This window comes from Chelon labrosus, assembly GCF_963514085.1.
Source record: "Chelon labrosus genome assembly, chromosome: 19".
In the NCBI taxonomy this organism is placed as follows: domain Eukaryota; kingdom Metazoa; phylum Chordata; class Actinopteri; order Mugiliformes; family Mugilidae; genus Chelon; species Chelon labrosus.
The window spans coordinates 14,505,014-14,514,162 of NC_140352.1; the positions used below are offsets into that span (position 1 = coordinate 14,505,014).

The window sequence follows — 9,149 nt, forward strand, 5'->3', positions numbered from 1 at the left end:
ATGAGGTGGCAGCTGAGCCAAAAAAAAGGGATGCTGCCGCCGCGTTCCCAAACGCCGGGCGAGCAATTATTGCGTCGGGAGTGAGGGAAACAGCAGCAACGTTTGGGGGAGAGGGTCGATCAACATGTTATATTGTTTGTTTAATTCAATCTATTTTAAAGCGCCACAAAGTACATCCTCCAAACTGATCACGCAGCTGAATGACCTCCTCTCTAACACTGTTTAAAGTGAACATCACAACAGTCATGATTGAGGACTTAGCGCAGGACTGTTACATTTGAGTGCATTAGTTTCCACCTGTGTGCCTAATATACATAGATCCTTGTCTTTATGCAGAGCACTTTTGCATAAAACCACCTTGATTGGATTAATTTGGCTGACACCGATGATCTGTTGACTGCAAACATTCACTGTGATGAGCTCCTTCACACAAATCAAACACAGGAGCAGGAGCCCTAACTCAGCAGCAGCAGCAGCAGCAGCAGCAGCAGCAATGCCCCGTGTTAACTTTAGCCCACGGAGGGCCATGACACGTGCTGGGTAGTGGGAGGACAGGCCGGGCTGTGACACTGAGCCTGTTAACTCATTAAACAGATACACAGCCGGTCAAATCCAAACACGTTTCAGAGACAATAAAGGATCGGGATGGGGTGGAGGAAGGAGGAAGGAGGAAGGAGGGGGCTGCTTGTCTCCCCTAATCAAACTCTGATGGCGTGATAACAGCGCACACTGATGACTTCTCGGTTAGATATTAGATTAGATATATTTCTTTCTGGTCGTGGTGGAGGCTGAGGGTGCACTGTAGGTGGTGGTGGAGGAGCAGGAAGATTAGAGGAAATCCAGGATTACCACTGCTACAAACCCCGGCAGCGACTTTCTATATTGGGAGCGACAGACCAACCTCTGCCTGCAGGTTGGCATCAAAACAAACTGACTATAAAACCCACAGCACAGCGTATAATAAGCGATTAAGTTATTGTGCAATGACAACAACAACAACAACAAAATAATAATAAAAAAACATTCGTCGTCAAAATACATCAGTTTAACGTGAGAAATGTAGAAATTATAAAGTGCCCTCGCGCGCGTGAGGCTACGTTTTTACCAATTATGGGCAACAGCTAGCAAGCAGGCAAATTATTTTATTTATTAATTACGCCCAACACACAAAACAGACAGTATTCGCAAATCTAATGCACGTGCAGTGAAAAATAAAATAAAATAAAAATAGAGTGTTACCTTGTTTAAAGGGTGAATTTTCTTTTCCGCGGCTCCCCTTTGATGTTATTTATTTATTTATTTATTTTTTTTTTTGGTCCAAACTGATTCAGAGCTCCGCCATCCTTCACGCGCCCCTTCTTCCTCTTCTTCTGCCACTCATCCACAACTGCGGCGCGAGCGGCAAGGCGCGCGCTCTTATCCGCCACTGAGCGGCAGTGTGAAGGCGGAGCCGCTAGAGGCCGCCAAAGATGACACCGAGGACAACACACACACACACATACATACACGCAGCTCCCCCGTGTCCTGGGAGATGCATATACACTCACCTGCCAAAACATTAGGCACACTAGTAAAAACGAATGCCCTCTAATATAGGAGTCCTGCACTAAGTTGCTGCTCCACTGTTTGGTTTGTGTGAAAGAACTCGTCATAGTGAATGTTTATAGTCAAGTTTATAGTCAGACATAATCGGTGTCAACCAGTCTGTCCAAATCAAAAGTAGTTTTAGTCAAAGTGCTTCACATAAAAACAAGGATTTGGGTTCATTAGGTACATCCGTGAAAACTAATGTATTCCAATATAACGATACTGGTCTAAATCTTAGCTTCATGACTGCTATAGTGTTCAGTTTATGTTTAAGCAGTGTTAGAAAGGAGGTAATTCAACTGGACGATCATTTTGGAGGATGTAGATTATGGTTCTGTTAAACGCTGAAGTGTTTGTGTTACTTTGCACGGCCTAATGTCAACATAACAGAATCAGAATAACAGAAACATGTGCCATAAAGAATTCATTAATACACAGGATTAGATGTAACAATCCCTTGTGCCTGGGCCTTCTGAGGGTGTCCCGTGGTGGCAACAGGATGTTGTTAGTGGGGGGGTCTTTGGGTCCTATGGGTTGAGGGGAGGGGCCTCTGTGGATCATCCCAAAGCTACTTGATCAGTTTGGGATGCCAGGTTAACACCTTCTATTGTTCTTCATGTTTTTTGATTTTTGTTTGTGTCAGGCTACATCCTGCTGGGGATGGCTGCCTCCATCAGGGTGTATCATTGCTATGGGGGTGGGGGTGCCTGATCTGATCTAGGTGGGCAAGATGTTCAGTGTTATTTACTTCTCCTGTCACTGGTTTTAATGTTGTGGCTGATCGGTGTATGTTGCCTGCACATCAACTCTGCGCGCTTCTTATCTCTGTGTAAACTACGTTTTAATCCCAAAAGCCAGTGAAACAGGTCAATTGGAGGCGACCGCCTTAAGTCTACACGGGAGTAAGTGTCAGTGAAGGCAGCACGGCCGTTTTAATGTTAATAAGCAGGACAGCAGATGTCACTACAGTCAAGCAGGAGGCTGCATCTCTGGCTATTATTTCTGACACATAAAGCGCCTTACAAACCCGCCGCCGCAGCCTTGACAGTGTTTGCTTCACAGATTAAATTAATCACGCGGTGTTTAATCCCCGCTGCGCAAGTAAAGGCACTGAGGAATGAAAGGGTGTCTCGGCATGTAAGCGACGCGGAAGTGCGATTCCCCCGGCGTCTGAATGACCGCAGGAGGCTGGCGGAGCGTCTCTTATCAAGCCCGGACTCTGATCACAGCTGGACGCTCAACATGGCACCCAGAGACCCTCTCCTCGGCACCCTGAAAGGTAAGACTCATCACCGCGGGCTCATCGCGTCCGGATCAACCGGCAGCTGGTTGCATCGCTCGGTTTCGCTCAAACAGACGACGGATGTCAGCGCCGTGTTAACTGGGAGGTTTATTTTTCACCATTTTATATCACCATCCACACACCTTCCATCTTTATGGTGTTGATGGGAGGGAGGGGGGTGTCGATGATCGCTCAGTGCGCATTAAAAGGTGTGGTGTGTACACATTACTGACAGACAGCAGATGTCAAATGCCTGTTGTGTTTTTTTTTTTTTTTTTTTGTCTCTCAGTGTGTGTGCTGAACCTGCAGTCAGATGGAGAGACAGTGACAGACTCCAACCCTCACCTCGCCTCCTGCTGTGAGCTTCTTGAGCTGGTCCTCAGGAAGGGGCTCCAACGTCAGTATTAATAATATGCAGAAACTATGCAATCTATCTTTTTACATGCTGTACACATTCATTCATTTGTTTTATTGCAACCTGGACAATATTTGGCTTTTTTTATATATATATATATAATAATCTGAAGCACCATGTCTGAAAATGCACTTTGCTTTCCCTCTAGAACCAGTTCTCAGTTTGGTACAGAGAGATTACTGGCACTGCTTTGAACAGCTTCCCCATCAAGATGCGTGCGGCAGGTAACAATGTTTAGATCGACTGATAGGACAGAACTTTTTGTTCTCGCAGCAGTTTTTCCACGCCTGACGTCCCCGCTGGTGTGCCTGTCCGCAGGCTGTCCGCTCTGTCGCTGGCGGTCGAGCAGACCAGGGCGTGCAGGAAGCTGCTCTCGGCTCAGGGCCGGGGCCGCTACCTGCTCCGGCTGGCCCTCAGCCGCAAGGCCCTGCCGCAGTTCTTCACGCACCTGCTGCACACGCCCAGAGTCCTGGAGGTCAGCCCACGGGTCATTCCCTCCGCTGTAACATACATAGAGATAGATGTATTTTTGTTTTGAAGTTGTTCACCTGACCTTTTGACCAGTCTTGACCAGATTCGGCTCATTTTCTCCTCCCCCCCCCCCCTCCAGTGGTACAGCCCGGCTTTATCAATCCTAAGGAATGAGGAGTTTGCGGGTGAGGCTTTTTAACTCAGTCAGACTGTTTATACTAAATGCAGACGCTTAAGCAAAGCTGAGGAAATGTTTGTCACCACCGCCGACATCAACAGCAGACTTTAATGGGCTCTGTTCTCCCTCCCTCCCAGAGCCTTTCATGTCGCTGTTGCTGGTCCTCTCTCACATGGAGTTCAAACTGAACATGGATGTGAGGGCTACAAATTCACTGTTCATTTATTCACTCGTTATAAGCCACAAGGGTTGGTTTAATGCCAGTGATTTTTTATTTTTTTTGTTTTCTTTACACAGAATTGCAGTTTTCTGGATGAGAGCTGGCTGCTGCCGGTACGTCTGCTTTCCTTGCATAGATACATGTAGTTTTCAGAAGCAATGCACCAAGCGGAGGTAACTCTTGAGTCTACTGGGGCCCTAGGAAAAAATGTCCACACTGGACTTTATCACAGACGACAGAGCTAGACACACTGCTCTGCTAGTTAAGTTGATCACCGTCATACTTACTGGGTGACCCCTACTGACTTTGGGCCCTATGCAGTGTTAACAAGCTTCACCTCTGGTCTGACGACTGTTTGTGTATGTTTCTAGGTGTGTGACACGTATGAATTAGTGCCCTGTCGGGAGGTAGGGATGGTTTTGAGGTTCGTGTCTGCAACTCCAAAAAATAAAACTGTTTTGAATTCGACCTTCTGCTCATGAATAGACCTGTCTAAACCAACATCCTCTTCCTCCGTCTCAGGTATCTCAGCGGGCGTGTCTTCGTCCTGGAGCTGACGCCCGGGAGCCAGGCTCACGTCGACAAGTTCGTCTCTCCCGGGGACATCATCGACGAGATCAACGGGACGTCGCTGAGGAATTCGAAAAGTGGACAGGTGGGAAAGTCTTGGACAAACAGATAGCTGAATGAATAAAGTAATCAGTGACATTTAATTCATGTTACGGGTTGTAGTTAGTTATTATGAATTTCCCTTCAGAGAACAAATCTCCATGTTACAGGCTTCTTCAATTAGACGTTGCACCACCTGGAGCTTTACATAAAGACTTTTCATGTTATGCTCCTTTGTTATTGCTTACATACTAGCATGGTAGAAAAATCATAGGCGCTGCAAAGCCAGCATGAACAATAGCAAGACCCTGAAACTGTGGCGGCTAAACAGCCATCAGCAATTTTGTTATTTTTTTACACCTGTGCTTCTTTTGTCTTATATAACATGTCTTTAAAGCAAAAGAACAAAAGAAAAAATTTGCCCGATGTTTAAAGTTACTGCATGAAACCTGCACAGGTGTTTTCATATAGGTCACCCGGTTAGTATACCTGCAGTGTGTTTAATATCCTAAGCATGCCTTCACGTAACTGTGAGCTCTTCCCTAATCAGCCAGAGAAACCGCAAACGCCTGCGTGGGTGAGGGGCAGAGACCTTTCTTGTTAGCATGGTAAACAGGACCACACTCGAAGGCATAATAAGGACAAAATCTGCTCCAAAGAGGTGCAAAATGAGAGTTTATACGTTCTTAAATTAGCTAGATGTAGTCACCGGGGAAATAAGAAACAACCCTGGAAGATGTTTCTCCATTTCTGACAGTTAGGAAAAATAGTATTTGACTATGAGTAAACTCAAACCAAAAATCCCTTTTAGCGCAGAGAACCAGTTCAGCATTTCTACAGACGTTTGCAGTGCACACACATAATCCTCTGTTTGAAACCAGTCCCTTGACCTTTGACAACCTTTAATAACGCGCCACTATCAAACTTGTACTTACAATTTGCCACGGCGCAAGCCTAGACCGCAGTCAAAGCAAAGACACGTGTTTCTCCCCCAGGCCGGTGTGGTTCTGTCCCGGCTCAAAGGCAGCCCCCTCTCCATGCGCCTGTTGAGGTGGAGGGCGCAGGATGGGACGGTGTACCGACCCCTCATCAAGCTGCTGCGGGCCCTGAGGATGGAGAACCCCACCCTGCAGCTCGGCCCGGCTCCCGGCCAACAGGCGGCCGGGAAAGAGCGGAGCCCCCCTCCGTCGCAGTGTCTCAGAGAGGGAAGGTACGTGTGCGCCGATCTACCGAAACACATCCTCGTGGTGTAACGCTCTAGACACATGCTACCGACTGAGCAACCTCTCCCCCACAGGATCGTGTACATTGTGGAGTTGTTGGGGAAATCAAACATTGGAATGGTAAGTAATCATCTGCTTTAGACATATATATTTTTTTTTGGTCTGTGTTTAGATCTCCCTTTAACTGATTTCCTTATTGACAATTTCTTCAGTTTGGAGGCAAGGAGGTGTTACAGCATGCAATACCACAAGTGTTGCAGAAAAACCAGCCTAGCAAGGTGATGAAACCATTGTCCTTCCTGGCAATACTTTGCCCCATCACATGCTGGTGAACTCACTCCTTCACTTTGTCTTACAGGAAGTGCTTTTAGATATGAAGGAAACACATCTGACATGCACAGACAGGGACAGTAAACTAGTAAGTAATCACATTTTTTCCACAAGTGTGTGTTTGAGCACCCCTTTGCTTTTTTACTTAAAACTCCCCTGGATGTTTTTTTTCCCCTCCCTCCTCAGGAGCTGTTCGAGCACCACTACCCAGAGATTTCATGTGTGGGGAGACTTGATCGGCCAGACTACACGATATTTGCATTCTGCGTAGCGTGAGTATAATATTTACATATAGAACGGCGGCGTGACAAAGCCGTGACTCTGTTGTAGATGCTTCTCCACCACCCTTGGTTACCTAGGTGTTTTGTGGTTAAGGTCACACCCCTCCAGAGAAAAGAAACGGTGATGCAATGAACAGCTCTGCAGTCATTGGCCGGGGCCCAGGTGTCTTCTAAGCACGTGATTGGTTCTTTCCACAGAGATTCCCCAGAAACCCCCCAGACTACAGGCTTCTGCTGTGTCGTGTTCAAAGCAAGCAGCATCAAGCAGTGTGAAGAGATCGTATGCCGCATTGGTGAGAGACTGCATTAACGCATTTTATATATAAAAGGAAATAAAATTGCTCAACATGTTCACACATCTTCTTTTACAGCTACCGGTTTCAAGCACACAGAGTGGTTTGTATGACACATGCTGTGGTGGACTGTTTTGTAAATAAAAGATGTGTAATAACCAACGTTGAGTTACTGTCTGGGAAATTACAAAAAGTGACCGCAGGACACATTTTTTTTTTCTACTCATAAAGACCTTTAATAGAAAGACATGTGACAACAGTTCATAAATAGTATTAAATGTAGCTGCCAAGATTTTATGTTGGAAAAACATGTAAAAAGCTGTCCAGAAAATACAGAGGGGTCTGTCGTGCTCCGTGTCACCCAATTTATAGAGGTAGCCAATACCCTGACACTGCTGTGAGTTGAGCACGACCGGCTGGCATTGAGATAATGGTAGATGGCTAAAAAGAAACCCCCGTCCCCCTCCCGTGGAAGATGTGAAGACCTCGCGCTCACGTCAAAGACTACTCCACCCCCAGAAGGAGCACCCACGAGTGGTGCAGTAATGTACATCTAGTATAATAATGAGCCATGATGGAATTACGCAGGTACTCTACCCTAAGTGTACTCGGGCGTGTGGAATGGTCGATGTTTTGTCTCGTCTAAAATACAAAAATTCGAGGAGAACTTATAAAAACCCGAAAAATAAAAATGTCCACAAAATGGTTATGCGTGATAAATAGGATCATATGCGGCGGCGATGACGCTTAGGCCCTCTCTCCCCTTATCCTACGTGCCAGCTGGATGTCTTTGGGCATGATGGTGACACGTTTGGCGTGGATGGCGCACAGGTTGGTGTCCTCAAACAGACCCACCAGGTAAGCCTCACTGGCCTCCTGAATGACAGAAAAAAGGAAGGAAGGAAGGAAACATCAGTACAGCTCATGTTGCTCCTATTCGAGATGTATGAAACGCTTTCTTCGCACTTACCTGAAGAGCTCCAATGGCAGCACTCTGGAAACGCAGATCAGTCTTGAAATCCTGGGCGATTTCTCTCACCAGACGCTGGAAGGGCAGCTTGCGGATCAGCAGCTCAGTGGACTTCTGGTAACGACGGATCTCCCTCAGGGCTACAGTTCCTGGCCTAAAAAAAAGGTAGCAATTGTTAGCTACTACACATTTAATGGCTTTGGAAAGAGTGGAAAGCGTAACCGAGCACTACGAACCTGTAACGATGGGGCTTCTTCACTCCTCCGGTGGACGGTGCGCTCTTCCTGGCTGCCTTGGTGGCGAGCTGCTTCCTTGGCGCTTTACCTCCAGTGGATTTACGGGCGGTCTGCTTGGTACGGGCCATCTCCTACAAGCTAAATACGATAACAAAAAAAAAATTTCAGCACCTCGACGGTTACAATTTCAGCTGTCAGCGCAGCAGAGCAACGTCAAGCTAACATGCTAACGTAGCAAACAAACCCGACTCGGCGGCTCCCCTCCCCCAACGTAGTAGCCGACGGTAGGCGTCTGGTTTGTTCCAGAGACGTAAGCTCCTCTCGCTAATTACTGAAGCTACTCAATGTTTACAATATTTCAACGCACGTAAAAAAAATATTTCACACGTGTCATCTTTTTTTTTTTTTTTAAACTGGCGATTTTGACCATTTCTCGGGCGCCATTTCCACAATGGCGTCAAAAACACCAGGCGCCCGAACCAGCTATTCAAGCTTTGACTTCGCCATTTTCCGTTTCTCGTTTCATCTAAAGCGACACTGCCTCGATTCGGCTCCAGCGTCGTTAGCTCACACTTTAATTAGCTTAGCTGGCCGGTTTTTGACATCGACCCCAATTTTACGACAAATTCAGAACAAATTCCCTGTGTGTGTGTGTGTGTATTTATTTTTTCTTGATTTCACATTAGCGTGTTAACGGCGGCGATCACCGACAAACGTTACAACCGTAGCAGAGACTCCCATTGTTCTATTTTTAGCTAATGCTACCGTTAGCAAGCCGACATGTTAGCCTGACCCAGCCGTTGGGAGAAAAACGGTCGCGGTACACGTGTCACCGAAACGACACTTCATTCAACACGCACATTATCGACACAGTGAAGCAATCACGTTACCTTTAGGATGTTGGTAGATTAAAATAACTGGCGCAAGCGACACTTCGACGGCGACAACCGCTGAGTACGAAGACGACTTCTACCCGAGGGGAGACGAGGCCGAGTATTAATACTTAGTCGTGACGTCATGCTCGTAAAACACTACGCGCTCATTGGCTCGTCGT

The 9,149-nt window shown here is 46.7% G+C and overlaps 2 protein-coding genes across 2 annotated transcripts; one reads left to right on the plus strand and one right to left on the minus strand.

Annotated features, from left to right (window-relative positions):
* Positions 1–2,658: 2,658 nt before the first annotated feature.
* On the plus strand, positions 2,659–7,015 carry LOC311504376 (uncharacterized protein). Its single transcript, XM_084567412.1, has 16 exons — positions 2,659–2,866; positions 3,159–3,266; positions 3,433–3,508; positions 3,603–3,759; positions 3,895–3,940; positions 4,071–4,129; positions 4,231–4,266; positions 4,525–4,577; positions 4,676–4,808; positions 5,758–5,972; positions 6,060–6,105; positions 6,198–6,263; positions 6,344–6,403; positions 6,502–6,587; positions 6,795–6,889; positions 6,968–7,015. The coding sequence occupies exons 1-16, from the start codon at positions 2,830–2,832 to the stop codon at positions 7,000–7,002; spliced, it is 1,308 nt and encodes a 435-aa protein (XP_084423538.1). The 5' UTR covers positions 2,659–2,829; the 3' UTR covers positions 7,003–7,015.
* An 84-nt stretch (positions 7,016–7,099) lies between these two features.
* Positions 7,100–9,083, minus strand: LOC311504377 (histone H3.3A). The gene is made up of 4 exons (XM_084567413.1): positions 8,986–9,083; positions 8,096–8,233; positions 7,860–8,013; positions 7,100–7,765 (listed from the first exon to the last, which is right to left on the minus strand). Exons 2-4 carry the CDS (start codon positions 8,221–8,223, stop codon positions 7,637–7,639), a joined length of 411 nt encoding a protein of 136 aa, XP_084423539.1. The 5' UTR covers positions 8,224–8,233; positions 8,986–9,083; the 3' UTR covers positions 7,100–7,636.
* Between the last annotated feature and the right edge of the window lie 66 nt (positions 9,084–9,149).